The sequence below is a fragment of the Varanus komodoensis genome, unplaced genomic scaffold, assembly GCF_004798865.1.
Source record: "Varanus komodoensis strain SLA01 unplaced genomic scaffold, ASM479886v1 scaffold15, whole genome shotgun sequence".
Taxonomy (NCBI): domain Eukaryota; kingdom Metazoa; phylum Chordata; class Lepidosauria; order Squamata; family Varanidae; genus Varanus; species Varanus komodoensis.
The window spans coordinates 26671989-26694414 of record NW_025335440.1 but is presented as its reverse complement, the minus strand read 5'-3'; the positions used below and the strand labels follow the sequence as shown (position 1 = coordinate 26694414).

At 44.4% G+C, this 22426-nt stretch overlaps 2 protein-coding genes across 6 annotated transcripts in view; one reads left to right on the top strand and one right to left on the bottom strand.

Moving 5' to 3' along the window:
* ABCB1 (ATP binding cassette subfamily B member 1) overlaps positions 1-18967 on the top strand; it is a 42116-nt gene extending 23149 nt beyond the window's left edge. The window contains exons 15-24 of the mRNA XM_044424632.1: positions 1807-1968; positions 2427-2603; positions 3488-3634; positions 5288-5392; positions 6614-6691; positions 8257-8340; positions 12965-13168; positions 13943-14043; positions 15890-16030; positions 18816-18967. Of these exons, the coding sequence (XP_044280567.1) occupies positions 1807-1968; positions 2427-2603; positions 3488-3634; positions 5288-5392; positions 6614-6691; positions 8257-8340; positions 12965-13168; positions 13943-14043; positions 15890-16030; positions 18816-18837 (1221 nt within the window). The 3' untranslated portion in view covers positions 18838-18967. The remainder of the gene's footprint in view (positions 1-1806; positions 1969-2426; positions 2604-3487; positions 3635-5287; positions 5393-6613; positions 6692-8256; positions 8341-12964; positions 13169-13942; positions 14044-15889; positions 16031-18815) is intronic.
* The window catches only part of CROT (carnitine O-octanoyltransferase), a 31752-nt gene continuing 24698 nt past the window's right edge, over positions 15373-22426 (bottom strand). For 2 of the 5 annotated variants that reach the window (XM_044424633.1, XM_044424638.1), the window contains exons 18-19: positions 15773-15894; positions 15373-15551 (exon numbers count right to left, since the gene is read on the bottom strand). In XM_044424633.1, coding sequence (XP_044280568.1) covers positions 15834-15894 — 61 coding nt within the window. In that variant the 3' untranslated portion in view covers positions 15373-15551; positions 15773-15833. The remainder of the gene's footprint in view (positions 15552-15772; positions 15895-22426) is intronic. The other 3 variants (XM_044424637.1, XM_044424636.1, XM_044424635.1) reach the window with 3 other exon arrangements.

Here is a 22426-nt window from a genome sequence, read left to right as displayed (position 1 = left end):
GTCCTCTGGGTGCTTTGGCCTGCAATATGCCTCAGCCAGCATGCTCGATGATGGGAGCATAATGGGAAGTGTAGACCAAGCCATGTGGAGGGCCCTCAGTTTCCCTGACTTATATTGTGGGCATTTCATTGTCCAATTCAGTAGTGAGGTCCAATTCAGTGAACGTTCAGCGTGCTGAAGTTCTCTCAGCAGGGCTTTCCTGCTCACTCCTGGAGAAAGAGTCCCTTTCCTGAGGGCTCTGGATCCTTGCAAAGAGCTTTAGTACAGGCTGTGTGAAGCAGTAGCCAGACAGGACCACCTCCAGCATGCAAGGAGCTGTGCTGCATTTGTACAAAGCTTTGCTAGATTCAACTAGGATGGCCACTTACTCACTGAGGAAAAAAGAGGAGAAGGAATGCTTTACCAAAGTAAAAGAGCAAGAGAGGACACTGCTTTGCATAAAATGTGCATGCGCTAATTGACGTGTATAGATGCAAAGTATAATAGATATTGGGAATAAGACTGTGACCAGATGTCTGTAGTCCTGGTGTTGACTGCTGATGGGCAGACTGAAGGCCCCGGTGCCCTTCCTTCTGAGAAAGCTTGACAGTCCCCTGAACAGAGAATTCCTGTGAAAAGAGGACTGCCCCCTTTGAAATAAGATACATGCCTGCCCTCAATGCAGCAAGCAGCTTAAATTAGTTTTAAAAACAAATACTACCCTGCATCCTGTGTGTGCATTTCTTCTTAGAAAAGACAATTTTGAAAGTTAAACCAAAACTATGGTTTGGGTTGAAGATGGACTGTCATCCGAACCAATAAGCAGTACTTACAGGAGATCCTGATGGATTTTCTGAAACAGTCTAGAAGAAGATTCCTAAAAGCTGCTGCCTGATTCCTTTTAAGGACCAAAGCGTAAAAAAGGATGGCAACAGCCCCTCTTCAGGATATTGGAAGGGAGAGAGAAAATTAGTTAAACATTTGGGTTAATTACTTGCTGTGCTAGGCGTGCTCAGGAATGTTCCCAGTGGAGGAATGTTTTCCTATTAACAGAAATAAAAGATTCATAAACATGATAACAAGGTAGTAATTAGGGTTTTTTAAAGCACTGAACTAATGAATACTCAGTGCTGCATTTTAAGAAGGGATTGGAACACAACCAGTTGCCTTGCACAGACTCATCTAGCCTGGCACTGCCAACACTTATTGACAGCAGCTTGCCAAGATTCAGGCAGAGGTTTCTCCTGCTCTACCCAGAGATGCTGTGGATGAAACCTGGGACCCGCCATGAGCACAGCAGGTGCTCTGAGCTGCAGCCCCTCTGTTGGCTAGCTGTGAAATTCTTCCCATCGTTTGCCCAGGCAAGGCTGCAGGCCACATTGGTGATGCGCGTTATCAGATTACAAGTGTGAGTGATTCAGGTTTGTCAGCCTGATCAGCCAGCCCTTCTGCTCCTGGCCCTGAGCAAATCAAACCCTCTTGCCAAGTTGCAGTGCAGTTGAATAATCATTCAACTGGCAATGATACCTTATATCCTGAAAATGCTGGGGACCAGTGTGTTTAATGCAATGGCACACAAATGAACAAAGGAAGAAGCCCTGAACATGTGCAGAGTGCCCCTCTGTTGGGCAAAGTTGCAGGGCAGAAGGCATCACTGTGAGATGCTTGCAGGTAGAAGGGTCAGATTCAGTGCTGAAAAGCGGCATGATTTGCATTTGGACAATTCCAAATTTTGCCCAGTATCTTTTTGTTAAGAAAGTAAGGTGAATTTGTGATGTGTGTTAATTGTGCGATCCTCAAAGAAATCCCCTTGACTTGTCCTTTTAGGTCAGGGAAGGTCGCACAACGATCGTCATAGCCCATCGTTTGTCTACAGTTCGAAACGCCGATGTTATCGCTGCTTTTGAAAATGGTGTCATCACAGAGCAAGGGTCTCATAGTGAACTAATGGAAAAGAGAGGAGTTTATTTCAAACTTGTTAATATGCAGGTAGTCATTCATTTACTTCTTTTTTGTGCACAATCAGTTCTCTTGAACTGTGTGTTCATTATATTTATACCTGCTTTTCTTTTAGTGGGGCCAAGAAGTTGTACATGGTTCTTATTTGTGGTCTGTGTGAATTACCCATATGGCCTTTGCATTTGTGGGGAGATGCAGTTTGGGAAAACTTCCTGCCTGTTCCCTCAGTTCTTTGACCACCATTGTGGTTTCCTCATAGGGAGTGTTGCTCTTTGCATGTGAGAAAGCACTGAGGTTAGCCAAAATCCCTTTCTATCATTATGCGTTTCTTATTGTATCATTTTTGAATGCCTGACTATCAGTTCAAAGCAGACTGTACACTTGGCCAAGTGGCCCTCTCCTTAGTTCTTAGGTAGGGACTTCAACCCATGTTCAGTAAGGGTTGGGGAGATTCAAAACCTTTTCAAAGTGTCTGTTCCCCATTTCAGTCAATTGAAACTGAGTTTCAGTCAGAAGATGAAGATGAGCCCAGTTCCCCAAAACACACATCAGGTGAAGTATTCAAAGACTCCCTACCGAATGGATTGAAAAGGCGTTCAACTCGCAGGAGCGTCAAAAAGCCAGAAACACAAAATGAAGGCCTTGAGGTTCAAACTGTTCAACCCGTAAGTGTCTTAGCTTTAAACCTTCATGTTTCAGTTGCAATGATGCTAATATGGTAATTATGAAGGTGGAATTTACAGCAAAATGTTGCAGTATAAATCATGCCTGTTCACTGATTCAGGGCACAGTCCTTTTTAAACATAAGCCTTACAGCTCACAGTGTGATGTAGCATGCTTGAAGCTCGAGGGCATGTGTATATCCAAACATGCATGACATTGTGCCTCCAGCCAGCCAGCCAAGCCCGTGATACACCGTTCTGTGCCCTCTCCCACCTGGTTTTCCATTCTTTCCCTGAGCAAATCAGCATTCCATGTCCCCTGAACATGCCCAGTACTCACGGCGCTGCTTTTGTGTTCCAACCCCCACGCCCAGTTCTCCTGCCTCCCACCTCTTCTGATTCTTTGCACTTCTACAAGCCCTGCGGTTTCCCCAGGCCTGCTGAGACCTCTGCTGATTGGTGCCATTTCAGCTACATAGCGATGGCAGTTACCGCTTGAATGTGGCTCAGGAATACTCCCTTTTTGTCCTAGGACAAGCATGTACAGGTCCTACTCTATCTGTTGCAGACTGGTTGTCTTTTCTTCCCTGTTATGTTGTGCTTTCTTTCTTTCCTATGCAAGTCTCTCACTACTGATTTTCTGGTTTTCCATCTTCCTTCTTATGCTTTTCATTGTACTATAACTTCAGGAGCTGCAGCTTCTTTATTAGAAGTGATCCCCACTTGGTAGCAACAGAACAGCAGCAAGCAACATTGGTTCCCTCCACCAACTTTCGTGGCACCTACTGAGGTAGCCTCCCCCTCCTGTGTGAAAACAGGCTGGCTGTGCTTCCATTTTTATGAAAGGAAGCACAGTAAACCACATGAAACCTATGTCTGTGTTCTAGGATGCAAATGTGCCCCCAGTCTCGTTTCTGAAAATTATGAAGCTAAATCAATCTGAATGGCCGTACTTCTTGGTGGGCACACTTAGTGCAATAATCAACGGAGTCCTGCAACCGGCATTTTCAATAATATTCTCAGAAATCATTGGGGTGAGTATACTGCAAGGTCTGTTTCTCAGGTCTACTCCAGAATTACAGTAAAAAGTAGGGAAATGTCACGTTAACATTGATCCTTAAAGACTGGAGAGAACTTTGTTGTGAGAACTGTGTGACAAATGGAAATAGGGGTCAGTTCTTCCATAGCAGCTGTCCCATGCTGAACAGTTATCCCTGCCTTGCCCAGTGCAGTGTGCTGATGTGCTGGTCTATAATACCCATCCAGGGAAATATTATGATTTTTCCTTATTTATATTTCATTGCACTTCATTGTTTGTCATACGCCTCTCAGAAAGCTTTAGGGATGAAATTGGTGGTGGTGATCCAGCCTCCATGATGAAATCACAGTGCACTTTACAAACTGCATTAAAACAACAACTGAAATAAAATACAAAAGACAAAAGACAAAAATAAAGAAAATTCGCTAAGCTAGGTATTAGTGCCTTAATCCACACATGCCTAGGTATATTAATATGTTTTCAATAGATGTATCAACACCATCAAGGATAGAGTGTGTCCTGCTGGGAGGAAGGGAAAAGTGTCAGAGTTGATGGTGCCCACCCCATTGCCATTAGACAGACCAGACATGGGAGAGGGTGCTCACATATCTATGTCACCCAATCCCTGGAGACTCCATCTTCCTTTTTTTTCTTTCCACAAAGAATACATAGGAAAGAAAATACAGAATTGCACAATTTGATAGCACTATGTATTTGATAGCACTATGAATCCCCATCTGGAAGCACCTTATGTCTCTTTAGCAGGGTTATACAGGATGTGTCAAAATGGATGTGACCTAATGTTACCCATGAAAAGATATGGTACAACTCTCTCACCTTTTCCTCATTAGTATTTTATATCCTTAACATTTTTGTGGAAAGAAAAAGATGCAAGAAGTGGGAATGCATAGGATGATTACTTATAGAAATGATGACTGGATCTCCCATACAATTCTACAAATGAGGCAGGACGGATGCATGATTAGCGCCTCATCTAGAAGCACCTGAGGTCTCAATAGGGGAACTGCAAACACATTGTGAGAAATATATTTCTGAGCAAAATCAATCCGAGATGGAATACTTTAGACTTATTGATGTGCACTGTCTAAGCAGTAATTCATGTCCTTGACCGCTTGGATTATTGTGAAGCTTATATTGAGCATTTTGTGCCAAGCAGTGCAGCCCTGTGGCCTCTAGATGCTGTCAAGGTAACCATAGGATAATGGAGTCCCAGTTCCAAACTTGGAAATGTGCTCCAGGTTCGGAGCTGGGACTGGGACTGCATAGTGCCCTGCCCCCACCTTCACAGACATTGTGGAAAGAACCTCAGTGGTTGACCTCAGAGTCTGCAGACGCAACTTCAGGATTTGGGGAGAGGTAGGGGAGGAGCAAGACGTGCCATGACATGAGAAATTCCCTATGCTCCTCTCATCCTGCAAAACTCTTTAGAGCTCTTTTCCCGGTGCCCCAAAGCGTGTGCAGGGTGAGAAGAGCACAGAGGCAGCCTTCGCCCATGCACTCCTCTTGCCCGCCGTGCCTGTGATCTGTGTTTGGAGAGTTATGGGAGGCCTCATTAGACTGCATATTAACAAAAGAGTTTCACTATAGCTAAGGCACCTTAATTAACATTTAGATTCTTCTTCCGTAGATTTTTGCAATACAAGACCCTAAAACTGTACGAGAAAAGAGCAACATGTATGCGTTGCTTTTCTTAGGACTTGGGATCATTTCCTTTGTAACATTTTTCCTTCAGGTGGGTTTTGATGTCTTTTGCTCTTATGATGCTTGGGTGCATTCTGAAAGCACAACTCTTTCTTTTAATTTGGCTTCAAAGAAAAATGATTACTTTGAATTTTAAAAAATTAAGCCAGTTTTTGAAGAGGATTCAATGTTGTGCATTTAATTCTACGAGTATATCTATTAGTTGCTTGTTTCTTATTGCAGAAAAATAGTAGATATGTTTTAATTTCACAAGGCACTCAGTATAGTGAATTTGAACTGGGAATGTGCAGTATATAGTTTTGTTGTTGAAATTGTAGTGATATATTTAATAAGTGGACAAAACAACACCATTTTTAAGGCATTGCAGTGAACAACTGTGATTTTTCCAATATGCTGAATACATGAATAGGTCATGTGTACAGTAGTCTAATTGAAATGAATGGGAGTTAATTATGACCAAATGGAGTCCCATTGGTTTCAGTGGGTCTACTCAAGGAATGACTAAAGCTGGTTCAAACACCATGCCTACATCTTCAACAACTTGGATCAGAATGCTATGCATTTTATGTAGGAAGGAACCTTACAATTCCCAGCATTCCACAGCTAGCATGCTTCAAATCAAACCAGAATACCAAGTCCTACCAGAAAAAACAAATCAGCTTGGTTTGGGCCTTGAGAACAGAAGAAACATTCTGAAACCAGAATAATAACAGTATACCTCTCTTGAAATAGTTTTACCATTTCCATACAAAGCCACTGTTCTGAATATTGGATCAAATTCATCATTGGAGAAATATTATTGTAAGATGATGATAGACTGGGGCAATACTTGTGTGGCTCTCTAAGAAAATAGGCATTTGTTTCTGGAAAACATTGTGCTTGGCTGCGATGTTGGTACAACTTGTTGTTTTGAATTCTTTGGCCCAAATGATACATCTGTATGACTTGCTTCCAGTGACAAGAAAGCAATACCCACAAGACTTAATAGCTTAATCACACCAGTGGCTTGGGTAATTTTGCCAAGTAGTGAAGCCTCATTAGATGTACTTCAGGAACCCAGTTCAAGCTGGGGGTGCAGGGGACAGTAGACATGGGAGGGAGTGACACACCAAGCCCGGCAGAACTACGGTTTGCTTCAGCACCTGGTTTTTTTGTCCAAAGGATGCAAGAGAGCTGAGCTGGGCTGCTGCCCATGCTCTCCTTTGCTCTGCTGCAGAATGCAGCCTAATCACGCAGAAACATTTTCTTTCAGGGGTTCACCTTTGGCAGAGCTGGAGAGATCCTTACAATGAAGCTTCGTTACATGGGATTCAAGGCAATACTTAGACAGGTAGGAGGAAGAGACCGATCTGCTCATTTTAATGTTTCTCCTCTGCCAGCTCACTTGGTGGGTTGCAGCGTTCAAGTGTGCCATCAATGCGGCGCAGTACAGCACCTGTTCTGCAGCTTGTATCCAGGGAATCGCCAGTGTAGTTCGCTGCCTCTGGAGGTGGTAGGGGGTTGCATTGTGCTCTCAATGCCCATGTAAATCATTTGGAAAGTGTCCAAAGAGTCGATATGACTGTTCAGAGGGAAAACAAAATATCCCTGCAAGCTGGGAAGTAACTGCCTGAATACCAGCCAAAATGTTTGGACTTGGAATTCACAAAACCGTGATGAATCCACTCAGTTGTACTGGAGCAGGCAAGAGCAGGTTGACTTCATTAGAATCGTGGGATGAGTGCTATTGCACCCCAAGCATTTTACCAGCATTTTTTTGGCGCATCACTGACAGTCACCCCAACCACTTCTTGCTCCTACTGCCATTACATCCTGGGTTTCTTCAGATTAGCTGTATCATGAGACTGTTCTATATTGCAGCTTTCCCCTGGCATAAATACTGGTGTGTGTTAAACTCGCAACACCATTCTGGGGGCCGTGGCTTGTGTGCCGCGGGGGAGCTGGAAGGGCCCTCTCTAGGTTTTAGGAAAACAGCAGCAACTCTGAGGAGAGCCTTCGGTTGTGCTGGGGCCTCCCTCCCAGCTTCTTTCTTTTTGACTTGCCCAGGTGAACTTGAGCGTAAATGCAGTGCTGCTTCCCCCACCCTTCTGTGTCCTTTGAAAAATTAAGGTGTGCAATGTCTTTTCAAGCATGAACAGAGATGTCTTCTAGAAGAGAGCCACATTATTTTCAATGGCCTTACCCTGAAGCAAATCACATTGACTTCAGTGGAGCTAACTTGGGGCAAAATCAGCATAGGAGAGGGTCTGCGCTTGCCTTCTGGGAATTGCTTTTGAGTACTGGTCCTTCCAGTATCAGTCCATGAGAGGAGGCAGCAGTAAGCAGGGCGGCCTTCATCAGTTCTCTCCTCACCCTTTTCCTCCTCCATTTTTTTTCTTTTTTGAAATGGCAGGCTGCCATTTACTATTCTTCACTTTTTGAAAAAGAATCTCCACCCCTTCACTGAATTGTACTAATTAAACTGAAAGCAAACACAAAAAGAAATGGAATTGAAAGAGCCATTTCCCTGTGCACAACCCCATTCCAACTCCTCCAACTTCTCCCACAACGGCATTAGTGTGTGGCACAAGATCACATTCTCAAGAAGCAGAAATCACACTGAGTTCATCTGCCCCCACCTGTGATAAATGCATTTTATATGAGCACTGAAACGGTGCTCCCCTATAAATTAAAGGGTCTGTAATGTAGCGCTGCCACAAGACTCCAGCTCTAAAACTCTAATACAAATGAATGATGTTGATACCTTTCTTGAGGTTTTAAAATATCATGACAAATATGACAACTTAGACACTAAATGTTATAGCTCCTGCTAGATTTCTTACTAGTGTTCAGTTGCTCTTTGCTATATGTAAAATGTGTGGATTGTTGCACCTTAAGATGTATTATGTATTATAGGACATTGGCTGGTTTGATGACCCTAAAAACAGCACTGGAGCATTGACTGCACGACTTGCTCATGATGCTTCTGAAGTAAAGGGTGTAAGTACTGTAAACTAATAGCTTTAGGAGTCAATCCTAAGGCTTTCTGACATCACCTGGGAAGTTTAAGGAGTATCTGGAGTCCCAGCTCCAGGATCCTGAAAATTACCCTGCCCACAGCTTGACACTCCTTCCCAGAAACTAGGTGTCAGAAGGGCAAGACAGGCATGTGGGGGGAGGGGGAGAGCAGGGAGGGGAGAAGGCGAGGGCCAAGGGCTCCCACTGGTTCCCATCAGCACTCCAGCCTCTTTCTCTCTTTCCCTCCTCCCCCTGCCACTTACCTAGATGGCCAAAAACAGCTGTCTAGGCAAAATGCATGGCACAAGTCTGGCAACAGTGGAGAGCTCTGCTGCAGTCTCTGCGTTTCTGCGTAGGTCTCTGCGTTTGCAGAAGCTCACAGGCAGCAAGAGGATGGGTTGCCTCAGAAAAGCCTCTGGCTTTGCAGGCTCCGTTGTATCAGCCTAACAGAAATTACACCATCCTTATCTCCTTTTTCTCTGCTAAAGCTGTGAATGTGCAGCTTACTGTGAGGTGACAAGCAGAATTTCTGCTTTGCAGATGATGAGGGGTTGGAGAGAATAGAAAGCAGAAACCCCTCCTGCTTCCTTTCTGCTGCCACTGCTGCTGCAGTCATCCCAAGCTGTTCAGTGTTAGATATTAACACAAGGGGTGCGGAGATCAGGCTGGCATCTGGCGCTCTTGCACTCGCTGGATTTCCCCTGCCATTCTCAGCCCTGGCCAGCAAGAGAGCCAAGCCAAGAATAAGCCCACAGATGTTTGGGAAAGGTTGGAGCATCTTTGTGCAAAGTAAGCAATTTTTTGTGCAAAATGCACAAGATACACAAACCCCGCGAGTCATGTGCATGGGAACAGAACTCGGCTTGCACAGTGGGGGTGCAGGCAGCCTGTGTGCAAGCCAGCCTTGTGGTCTTGCTTCCTGCTGGACGCCCACGTGAACACTCAGCGCAAGGAGGACTTAGGGCAGGGAGAAGGTGGGCCAGAATCCAGGGAACCAAACCAAGGAAATCAGATGGATTCCCACTCCCAAGCCTTCTGCACACATTGCTAATTATGATACTCCATAATACCCTTAGAACTGTAATATGTTGTGGTTTGTTGCCATCTGTATTTATTTATTTATTTATTTAAACCATTTTTATGCCGCCCCATTTGCAAAAAGCCTTGGGGCAGCTTACAACATAAATAAACAATTATATAATTAGACTTAAAAAAACGGAAATATCTCAGCACGTACATAAAAACCCAATAAATACAATCAATAAATTAACAATTAAAATAACTTTTAAATAAAAAACAAATAACGATGGCATCAGGCAGACCTCTCTGGGGAGCGCATTCCATGGGGGGGCGCCATCGCAGAGAAGGCCCTCCTCCGGGTACCTTTCACGGAGGGTTCCCGGAGAAGGGCCTCTGCTGCTGATCTCAAGGGGCGGGAGGGCATATATGGATGCAAGCGCTCCTTTAGATAACCAGGTCCCAAGCCATTGAGGGCTTTATAGGTGATAACCAACACCTTGAATTGGGCCCGGACTTCAATGGGGAGCCAGTAAAGCTGACGGAGAACTGGGGTTATATGAGCACAACACCCAGTCCCCGTCAGCAACCTGGCAGCTCTGTTTTGCACCAGTTGAAGTATCCGGACCGTATTCAAGGGTAGCCCCACGTAGAGCGCGTTACAGAAGTCTAAGGAAGTTACCAGTGCATGTGCCACTGTCGCCAGGCAATCGTTCTCCAGGTAGGGACGCAGCTGATGGATCAGCCGAAGCCGAAGGAAAGCGCTCCTCGCCACCGCCGTCACCTGAGCTTCTAATGACAGCTCAGGGTTGAGGAGCACTCCCAAGCTGCAAACCATGTCCCTAAGAGGGAGTGCAACCCCATTTAGGACAAGGTCCAGGTCCCCCACCCCGAAGCCTGAACCACCTACCAAAAGGACCTCTGTCTTTTCTGGATTGAGTTTATTGGCCCTCATCCAGCCCATTACCTCGGCCAGGCACCGGTTCAGCACAGCCATTACCTCACCTGGATTGGTTGAAAACGAGAGGTAGACCTGGGTATCATCAGTGTACTGATGATTCCTCAGCCCACACCTCCTAATGACCTCTCCCAGCAGTTTCATGTAGTTGAATAGCAAGGGGGACAAAATGGACCCCTGTGGAACTCCATGGCATAACTGCCATGGCACAGAGCCATAGTCCCCCAGCACCACCTTCTGGAATCGGCCATTGAGAGTGCCTGGAGTTGTCCCACCACCACCCGCTCTAACACCTTGCCCAAGAACGGGATGTTGGCCACTGGTCTATAATTGGCGGCCATTTCTGGATCGAGGGATGCCTTCTTTAGGACTGGCCAGACTACCTCCTCCTTTAAAGGGGCAGGTACCCGGCCGTCCCTTAGAGAGGCCTTGACAACCTCCAGGATCCAGGTTCCTATCCCATCCTTGGCTTTCTTGAGTAGCCAAGATGGGCAAGGGTCCAGTAAGCAGGTGGTAGGACGTACTTCTCCAAGCACTTTTTCCACATTATCAGACCGCAACAACTGAAATTCATCCATCAATCGTGGACCAGATGGCAACATTGGCACCTCCCCAGAAGGTTCTGAATCACTAGTGGAGTCCAGCTCGTGACGAATCTGAGCGATTTTCTCCTTGAAATGCTTGGCGAAGTCATCACAGCGGGCTGTCGAGGGTGGCACGAGATCTTTTTTTGGGCCTGGATAAACCAGCCCCTGTACCACCCGAAAGAGCTCCGCCGGATGGCATTGTGAGGAGGCAATGGAAGCAGAGAAGAATTTCTTCTTCACCACCCTCACTGCCACAGCATAGGCCCGATAATGGGCTCTTAAGTGTGTTCGGTCAGATTCATCCCGTGATTTCCTTCACCTACGTTCTAGATGTCTCCCAGCCTGCTTTATAGCCCGTAGTTCGGGTGTATACCAGGGGATGAGCGGGCTCTGCTTGGTGGAAGAGGACGCTTAAGAGCGATCATGTCAATAGCCCTGGTCATTTCCCCATTCCACAGTTCGACCAAGGCATCAACAGGAGCACCAGCCTTATCAACTGGAAATTCCCCCAGGGCCTTCAGAAATCCATCTGGATCCATCCGGCTCCGGGGGCAGACCAACACAATCGGGTCCGCACCCTTACAGAGGGAAAGGCCGCTCTCGAGCTCAAACTTCACGAGGAAGTGATCTGACCATGACAGGGGTGTCAGACACAAGTTCCTCACGCTCAGATCCCCCTCTTCCTGTCCTGTTGAGAAAACCAGGTCCAGAGTGTGTCCACGTTCATGGGTCAGGCCAGTGACATGCTGAGACAGTATAAGGGCATACCTGGTTGTCTTTGTGGATCCAAACAAAGGCACTCCCAGGCTTGAAATCAAGGTGCGAACTCCTACCCTGCAACTTCACTTGTTGGAAAAGCGGAAAGTAGAGCACCAGAAGGAATAGTTTAATATTTGTGTCCATTCAAGCCGCATTCTGATTAAAAGCCTAACTATTTCGGAGCACCATCCTATGCGCATTTCAACAAGAAAAAGAGAATGCTGAGAGTTGTAGGATGTTTTCCTGTCTTAATATTCATAGAATAGTGCTGTAAGAGACTTCCAGCTCTCTAGCTTTAAGGCTTGAGAAATTACTCTACTCAGCCTGTAAATTCTAATTGTGTTATCTTCTGCTTAGCTTGAATGTATTAAGGAGCCAATTAAAAGACAATTAAGAACTGCTGCTAAAACTGCACAGTAGATAACTTCCAGAATATAGATGAGCTCTGTTTGTGTGCTCTTACACTGAACTGTCAAGTAGCACAAATTTTAATAGCAATGTCTTAATTACAGTGCTGCTGAGCTGGAAACCTCACGCACACAATGCAAGGAGAACAGAATTGTGTGCTGTGTTCAGACAATCCTCTCTCACAGCAGCTGTTTCATGAAAGGCTGCAGCATCCTGCCCATGATCTGTATTCTTCAAAGTGTCACTTCAAAGCCAGTGGTGCATTGCAAGACTTAGCTAAGGTTAAGGTAATATTCAGAACCTCGGGAGATTCTAAGATCTTCTGTGCCCTTTCCCAAGACACAAGAACCCTCCTAAGAGCAAGCAGGGCAATGCAAGCAGTTCTTTCCCTTGAATATTCCTAAGAAGTGGAACAGGTGGAAGAAGAGAAAGCAAACATGAAGAAGGAGGTTTCACAACATTCCTGCTACACTGTCAAATCCTTTATTTCAATTGACCATCCAGTGAAGCTGCATTGGCCCAGATGAAGGCAAAATTTGGATATTGGCCTTAAAAGCTGGGTAACACCTGCCAAAAAGGAAAACGTGTGTTAAAAGATCCAAAACCCTGTTCCAGAGCTAAGCACTGAAAGCTTCAGCTTGAGAGGGCTATACTCAATAGTAGAGCACATACGTAACATGCTGAATACCAGGTCCAGTTTGCAGCATCTCTAGGCAGAGCTTGCACAGAAAGTTGGAAAGCCGCTGCCACTCAGTCGGAACAGTCATTGGCTTCACTGATGAAATAGCCAGTATCAAGCATCAGATCTGGTTAATAATGGGTCCTTGCAGGCCACCCTTAATGATGAATGCACATTGCTTTTTGCCCCTCTCGCCAGGCTACAGGGGCCAGGCTAGGCATGATCGCCCAAAATGTTGCTAACCTTGGAACGGGAATCATCATATCACTGGTGTATGGCTGGCAGCTGACCCTTTTGATCTTGGCTGTTGTGCCCATCATTGCCATAGGAGGGCTCATTGAAATGAGAATGTTGTCTGGACATGCCAAGAAAGACAAAAAGGAACTCGAGAATGCAGGGAAGGTAAGTTTATTTATTTATTTATTAAAACATTTCTATGCCGACCCTTGCCGAAGCCTCGGGGCGGCTCACAGCACAAAATAAAATACAATAAAATACAAAAATAACAATATAAAATTAACAATATAAAATAAATAACAATATAAAAGAAGTCGCCCTGGCTAGATAAATAAGCAAATATTGTTAACAATTAAAATGACGCTGACAGGTACTCTCTCTAATAGCCAACAGGACCACTGAGAAACAAGAGGGGGAATCGGCAAGCTCAGGGATCCCTGAGGTATATAAAAGCACACAAGAAAATGCAACTGTCTTCTGGGAGTCCTTTGCAGCCTGTCGTATCCTGAAAGAGGACATGGATAGCTGGCTGGCAGCCTGAAACTAGCTCTTTATAAGCCTGAAAACCAGTGCCATAGAAAGGACAGAGTGGGAGTGGAGCCTTCACCTGCCACTTCCCCTCCCTGCTGGAATGAAGTGGAGGTGCTTTTACGTGGCAGCAAAGTGCCCTTTGGAGACTTGAGAGAAATGGCCACCAGAGTAAACCCAGTTGTGTTGGTGTGATGTTGAGGGTGCCCTCCAGAACCAATTGTGCCACAATACAAGCATCACCTCTTGGGAACAGCTATGTAGAACTCTGTCCGTGGAGTGCCACATCTTAAGAACATATTCTTATTACCACAGATAGCTGTTTCCTCCAAGGCTTTCCTGGTGAAAGAAAATGTATGATGAAGAAGCAAGTTATTTTCCTATAAGTAAGAATATTTATCTCTTTTACAGATTGCAACAGAAGCAATAGGGAATATCCGAACTGTTGTTTCCCTTACTCAGGAAAGAAAATTTGAACTCATGTATGGAGAAAATTTGATAGTACCTTACAGGTAACCAATATTGAATTTCTGCTCAACACTTGGATTTCTTCTGCATAAGGCATTTATTGCGTGCTTGTCATTCTTACTCATTCCTTCACACTTCTTTAGATGACATTGTGACCTTCCAGTTTTCCTCCTGCTTTTTAAGAGCACTTTCCTAATTTTGTTTAGAGCAAGAAAAGTGAATTATGACTTCTGAAAGTGAAAGGAAAGGTATTTTCCTGCTTTTGTAATCATGTTGTGATACAGAATAGCACCAAGAGGTCATGCAGCAGAAAAGCAAGAAAGGAAAAGCCCCTTTGTGTAAAGCTTGCATCTCACGTCTGCAATAAAACTGAAAGTAGATACAGTTTTAGGTAGAAAAGCTTGAAAAACAGCATACTGAGAATCCAAAGTTTTATGTTCTATGAATGTTCTTGTGAATTCCCTTCTCAGAAGGCAGCTTTTTACCCAGTGATGTTGCCTTTGTTACTCAGGTACTGCCTCTTATGAAATCTAGTTGCCCGTGTAGGGTGAATGAAAAACTGCAGGCAAAATGTTCAAATTGAGAAGCAATCTCTGGATCATTCCTTTTCCTGTTTGCGTCCTGCTTTTTCCTTCAAAAGGAAGTCCAAAGCAACAATAACTTACCAAACTAAATACAATAGTGTCACAAAGTAGGTGGAAAATGATGTAACCATAAAAATTCTGCAATAGTTTATTAACTTTTTTTTAGTCCAATACCTAACTGTAGGCCCTCTTTGATAATAACAATCGGACCTATTTTGATCTGGGCTTTCTCCTGGTCCTGAGACTGAATTGGCCTTGAGAGAGAAATGTGGGGACTGCAGATCCATTGATTTTGCTCAGTATCGCAACGGCTTTCCATACTGTTGGCCATGCTATGCTTCTGGGCTTAGTCCAGGAACTGGGCATTGAAGGCACTGTGCAAGGGTGGTCCCAACCCTATCTAGGCATCAGTGCTGAGGGGTTCTGCAGGCTACCATTTTGTCACCAACGTTGTAAAACATCTGTGCAAAGCCACTGGGGCGCATTAGGGGATCTGGAGCCAAGGACCTCAGTCCACTAAGGGCCAGTGTGGCGTAGTGGTTAACAGCATGGGACTAGGACTCAGACGATCTTGGTTCTAGTCCCTGCTCAGCCATGGAGCGAACTGGGTGACTTTGGGCCAGCCACAGACTCTCAGCCCAACCTACCTCACAGGGCTGTTGTTGTGGGGATAAGATGGAGGAGGAGAATGATGTAAGCTGCCTTGAGCCCTTCGTAGGAAAAAGGCAGGATATAAATAAATACATACATACATACATACATACATACATACATACAGCTCTATCACCCGGATACCTGAACCAAGTGAGGCCATTCAAGATTTGGATCAGGGTCCAGATTCAATGATGAGCTGCATGAAGACCAATACATTGAGTCTTGGCAAGATGAAGGCCTTATGGATGAGTGGTGTCCAAGGTTGGAGATGGAGATATTTGGATAGAGTGGTTCTAGCTTGGATTGCACTTGCTCTGAAAGAACAGGTCCAGAGTCTGGAGTTACCCAAAGATCCACCTCTCTTACTTACTTACTTACTTACTTACTTACTTACTTATTTATTTATATTAAGACATTTATATGCCACCCCATTTGCCGAAGCCTTGGGGCGGCTCACAATATGAAGAAAATTACAGTAGTAACAATATAAAAATAACAATATAAAATAAATAACAATATAAATGTTGTTACTTACTGTTGCTCTTACTGGAAGCCCAAGCAACCATGGCAGCTCAGAGTTTCCACACTTTAATTTTTTAAATTGTCATGTGTACAGCAGTATGCAAGCCCTCTTCTTTTCTCATCATTACAGGAATTCTGTGAGGAAAGCACACATTCATGGTCTGACTTTTGGCATTTCCCAAGCAATGATGTACTTTACCTATGCGGGTTGTTTTCGATTTGGTGCCTATCTTGTGGACAATGGAGACATAGAATTTAAGAATGTTTTCTTGTAAGTACATCTGCTTTTTCAAAAAAGGCTTGTTTACAGGTGTTTTGTGATTTAACTATTGTATTATGAAAATATTTCTTATTGCCATTTATGGCATGCAAAAAGAAAAGCTCAAAGTAGCTGTATAGAGACCTGAATTCATGCATCAAGACAAGAATGAATCAGAAGCTAGATCTCATCTTTCTAACCAGGATTGCTCTCCATGTCTTTGTTTGCACATATATGAGAACTTATATCTGTAATGTGCACCCCAAAACACAACATGTTAGAAATGTGGACATGTGATCCACTCATGGTAGTTCAAAAATGCTTACTGGGGTAGTGGAGCTTTGTCGTAGAGGTTGGCACACTGGAGCTTTTTGACTAGTAGAGGCAATGGCATATTCTGCCACCCTTCTTGGGCTTCTCCGTTCCCTCTGGTTTTAGCTGCAAGTCATCCCTATATAGTTGGGTAGGGACGAAGAGGGGGATGGAGATTTCCAGCAATAATATATAGTTGGGAACTCTCCCTGTTGTAGTACAAGTATTTTTGGGTGCGACAATCTTGATTGGACAATTAAGACCCATTTCTAGTTGTAGAAAAGTTCTGCTTCTGATGGAAATGAAAACTTCTAGGACTGGTTTGCTGATAAAGATCAACCCAGCTGCAGATGGCTGGACCCACACGTTTGGCCACTGTGCTATTGCACATGATGCTAGGCTAAAGTGGAGCATTTCACTCAAAAACCCTGACAAAGATTCAGTTCAAAAACATGCAGGTAGTGTTATAGCAAAAATGAAAACAAGAAAGATGGTCAGTTGGCACCGGCATTGGCACCTGACAGCAGATGCCAATGCCATTTTGAACCCATTTGGAACCCAGCTGGAGGGTTCCAAATGCTGCCAGTCAAACTGCATTGTGCAGAAAGCACATCTTTCTCTCCTTAATGGATTTGCTGTGTAAAAATAAAGATGGAAGAAGTGGTAGGAAAACACAGGACTGTTACAGCTGGAAGACAGCAGCATTCGGTCACCATGCAAAATCCTGGGCATGAAGCCTTGCCTGGAAGCACCCACAGGAAGAGGAAAAAATGGGGGCTGGCAGTGTGGGTCTGCCAAGCAAGGAGGACACTGGGGGCGGGGGGAGGGAGGGGGGGGACCCCTCACCTGCCGTCTATAGAGATTCATTTGCTTGAAGCTATCCTTTTTGGCAATCAGAATTACTAGCATGGGCCCTGTGAGCGGGGCCAGGAGCAGAGTACTGGGTGGAGGGCATGGAGGGTGGGGTGGGGGGAAGGGATGAAAGCTCTCCTTCCCTGCACTAAGGTGTTGGTCCAGTTAAGGCTCTCCTGTGCTTACCTTAGAATAATGAAGACATAGCTGCTAGCTGTGTGTTTAAAGAAATGTCTTCATTGCCCCTTAGACAGTGTGCTAGGCTGATGCCAACAAAATATGTACATAAAAGCCATTATGACTAATCTTCTCAACAACACATCCTACATATGATTTTTTTTGGGGGGGTTTGCACTTCCAGAGTGTTCTCCTGCATTGTTTTTGGTGCCATGGCACTAGGACAGACGGCGTCATTTACACCAGACTATGCCAAAGCCAAAATATCTGCAGCTCATATGTTCATGCTGTTTGAAAGAGTACCCTCAATAGATAATTATAGTGATGAAGGACTAAAACCTGTAAGTAGATCCCTGGACATTATTTTCTAGTTTATAGAAGGCTTCAGCACTTGGTTTTGCTGCTTTATGGGTCTGCAGTTAATGACCAGTTTATGCCTAGATCCACTAAACAAGGATTGTGAATGGGTGCCAGCTGACCAACTGATGTAACTAACCCCATCTCAGCTTCCCCCTTGACCTTTCAAGTGGACAGGCTGTACTTTCTGCTGTATCTCCGTGTAGTTGCACATGCATGTACACTCACAGCCTTTGCTCATAGTCCAACTATAAAACTTCTGCAATTCCACATGGCCAAAAGGATATGTGCTCAGTCCAGGTAGTGCAAGTAAGTCTGGGACATCAGACTGCACCAACTTTCCATCTAGCCCCGCACATCCACAACACCGATACCGATTCCTGCAGTATCACCATTCCATGAGCAATTTGCACAGCAGGGATTGAGCTACAAGCATAAATGTAGCACCTTCTTCAAGATCCTCATTTATCTACCATCTGCTGCTTTAATGAATGAGGGGCAGGCTTCAGGTCTGTTTCTTACCAGAACCTCCAAGATCCACCAGTTTTAGCCTGGTGCAAATACTTTATGCTTAGAATTAAAGATTTCTGAGCCCAGGAATTTGTTTTCCATGCCAGAACTGAGTGGAGCTCACATTCTTCCACACAAAAATCCATTCCTTGTTTCCCTGAGCTTCCTTCATTTCAGCAGTATAATTTAGTTTTTGGGTGGGGGAGTCATTTTATTAGACAACTGAGAGTAAGTCACCCAGAAGACCTACCAGTAGATCTACTTTCTATCCACCTGTGCTTTAGTAGACAATCAGGAACATGCTATCTGAAAACTTCCTTAATAAAAGGATAGAAAGCAGTTGAGAGGACATCTTGCCAGGGTCAAGCCCTTGGCCTCAAGTGCCTTATCAGATGCACAGATTCATGCAGCTGAAAATCCTGGAAACTGTTTGAAAGATGCAGAGCGAGAACAGTATTTTCTAATTTCAAAAAAGGAATGTTGCAAATACCTTTTGAGCATCAAAGTCAGTGCAGCCCCCACACCCTGCTTTTCATAGCATTTCACTCAGCCATTTTTCTGAAACAGTTGGATATTCCTTTAATTCCAGGAAAGTACTAGTGGCAATGTAACATTTAACAAAGTGGCATTCAACTACCCGACCCGGCCAGATGTCACAGTGCTCCGAGGACTGAGTGTGGCTGTCGAGAAGGGATGGACACTGGCTCTCGTGGGAAGCAGTGGCTGCGGCAAGAGCACCCTGGTCCAGTTGCTGGAAAGATTCTATGACCCCCACAGCGGAGAAGTGGTGAATTGACTGAGTCGCTTTATTTTGGTGCTGTAGTGTGCAGCAGTAGTTTTCGGCTTCATCTCGCTGGGCCTAGGACCAGCTCTGGGCTTTGGAGGACCTTGGGCAAGGCCACCTCAGTGAACCCCTTCAGTGAGACTGCTTCCTCACTGCCATTTTGCTCTCCATCCACCTTGTCATCATCACTTGCTTGCTCACTTGCCAGACAGAAAGCCGGAAAGAAAGTAGGCAGAGGCATCTCTTGCTCTCCTTCTCACCATCCCCATCCTCTGGGCAGGTGAACAAGCAGGTTGTAATGGCAAAACAGAGGGACCATTCTAGGGGTGTTATCCATGGGTTAACCATGCCTCTCCTTGATTATGGCCCTGTCTGAGATGTGTCCTTTCAATGTAAATTGCAAAATGGGGCAGAGTTTTAGCTTTCTGTGTATATATTCTTCCTCTTCCCCCTTTCCATCCAGGACTGGAACTTCTGCCAAGAGGCAACCACAGTGGCTTGATGGAGACTGATACTGTATTATGGGGCAAAGGGGTAGATCCCCTTCTCCCCGTCATGTTGTGTGTCTGCAGTGCTCCTCTCCCCCAGCTAGCTCTGCTCTGCAGTAGAAAAAGTGCAGAGCTCCCATTGTGGAGTGTGTGTATCACATGTAATTGGACTCAAAAAGAGAAGCATTGGCTTAGAGTCACCTTGTGGGTTCAGTGAAGAGGGGAGATCTGAACCATGATCTTCCTGGTTCATAATATCCTCCTTCAGATGGCAATCCAAGGCACAGCCACCTGGAAGCAAATCTTACTGAACTCGGTGAGGTTTATTGCACTTAGCCACCACAGCTCAGTAGCTCCCATTTTACATTTGTAAACATGTTTTCATATTCCTTCATGCATTTTCCTCAGAACTATTTGTAACAAGGAGCATTTCAAATGTCAAATGATACCCTGCAGACTTGGTTACTGCCTACTGTACATCACAGAAATGTTGATACAGTATTATTATTCAGAAATGCTCATGTTTCCCTGCCTAAGACCGTTCCTCTGTTCCAGGTTATGGATGGCCAAAATGTAAAGGAACTCAATATCCAGTGGTTGCGATCCCAGATTGGGATTGTTTCTCAGGAACCAGTCCTGTTTGACTGCAGTATTGCCGACAACATTGCCTATGGTGACAATAGCAGAAAGGTGTCATTTGATGAGATTGTCGAGGTAGCAAAAGCAGCCAACATACACTCCTTCATTGAATCGTTACCAGATGTAAGTACCTTGAAAGAATGTCTTTACATGCATTTTTCTGGGAATAAATTTTATAAAATCAGTGTCTTTCTACTAATTGCCTTCGTACCCTTGATGTAAAAAGGGAACAAAATGGGATTGTAGAGAATAATGGATTGTATGCTGTAACAGCACTGAACCAATTAAGCAAAGCACACAGAGACTGGGAAAATCAAATAAGATCGCTAGAAGTATTTGTAAATTGATTTCTTCTGTGTAAATACTTCTAACTGCTGCTACTACTACCATGAACTCCATGTCATTTTATTCTGCCTCAAAATGCTGGAAGAACCTTCTAGGTGGGGGGCAGTTCACCCTTTCACATTCCTGCAAGCAACCGAGCAGGCAGCTTTTTAAGACGGCATGCAGAAAGGTGGTTATAAATTGTGCTTTCACCACTTTGCAAGCTGCTGCACCCTTATTTCGTGCCAGCTGCATAATCAAGGAAACAGCTGTCAGCTCACAGTGTGTTCAGCCTTCTGTGCAAAACCATGTAGCTCTCTGCACAGCTGCGTGGAGAAATGGGAGTATTGAGAAATGGTCCAACTTTTTATTAATTCGCACCTTGGTTCCATCCACCACCCAGATTTCATAAACCAGTGGGGAAACACTAGCTAGTTCTTCTGACATTGTTCTTTAACTGTACATCATTTGGTGGTAGAGTGCCTGATTTAAATGCCAAAAATCCCAGCCATATACAGGATCAAGAATCATGGAATGAGGCTTAAGAGAGCCTCTGCCAGTCAGAGTACACATTAATCAACCAGTTGGACTAATTGTCTGACTCAGCACAAGACAGCTTTATAATTGTAGCTGCCATGTTTGCTCATTTGGTGTGTTAGATTCACTGATTAACAGCACAATCTATTGTAAAGGCTTGGAATCCACTAATTTCAACCATCTAAAGGCTTTGTCCAAGGAGAGGATGTTGGCAGCACCCAGCTTTTCCTCTTCCTGACCCCCGGGATACCCACAAAACTCCATCTGTGAAGTTGCTCTTGCAGCTTTAGAGCTGCAGCCATGAATAGTTCTTTCTGTGCTGTGCAAGGGCAGAAGGTGGGTGCCTTCTGTTTAGAGGCCCTGCTCCAATTTCAGAGTAAATTTCTGAGGCTGGGGCTGGAATTCCAAGTTCTCCTATGACTGTTTGTAGACTCTGTCGAGCAGCCATAGGATAGTTCCCCAACTTGTTTTAAGGGTGTGCCCAGTTAACTGGTTATCAGATTTTAAAAACAAAATATTTTATTTTAAATGCAACTGTTTATTGACAATCAAGGAGAGAAAACAGGTCTTGAGAGAGGCATTCTCCAACGAAAGGCCATTTCTGAGACACTGCCTGCTATGACACGTCTGCATGACCTAAAAACAAGCCATTTGTACTTCTGAAATTGATTATATAATCAGGTTGCAACTTAATCTATCCATTCTTGGCTTTCTTCAGATATAAAGCATTTCACAAACAGTTGTTATTCTGACCAAGTCTTGACATTGTACAGAAACCCATCTGGACCACCATTTAGCTTGCTATCGTGTTTTATCTTGGACTTGTACTAACTTGTGCATTCCTACATTACATCATATCTCAAAATAATATGGTTGTTTATATGGCCACATATCCCAGAAGATGAAATGGAAAGAAATGCTTCATTATCCGGGAATTATTTTCTCTTGATCAGTTTGTTTTAAACCTTTAATTGATCTGCTGACAGAGTAAGTGAATCTGAAAGAAGCCACTTGTTCCTTTGGTCAACTCTTAGCTCCTTTCCTTTTCATACAGCCTGTTGGCCAGTGATATTGGAGATAAGCATTTCATCTTCTGTGGTCTTTGGGAGTTGGTGGAGAAGAGAGGTATAGCCCTGTTTATCTCAGGGTCATTTATCTCAGACATGGAATTTTAAACTAGCAGATGGAGATGTGTTATAGAAGTTGTTACAGTGTAGATAACTACATTCTTAGCAGCTGTGTAGCTTATATCTTTTCCTGAACAATTCAGTGATGGGTGAGAAGGCCACAAGATCAATTATTTCATCAGATACATACAGATTTCAGAAAAGTTGGTCAGGGAACAGTAAACACAATGAAATGGAAGACTTATTCTGTAGGTCAGCCTTCCCCAACCTGGTGGCCTTCAGAGACATTTGGACCACAACT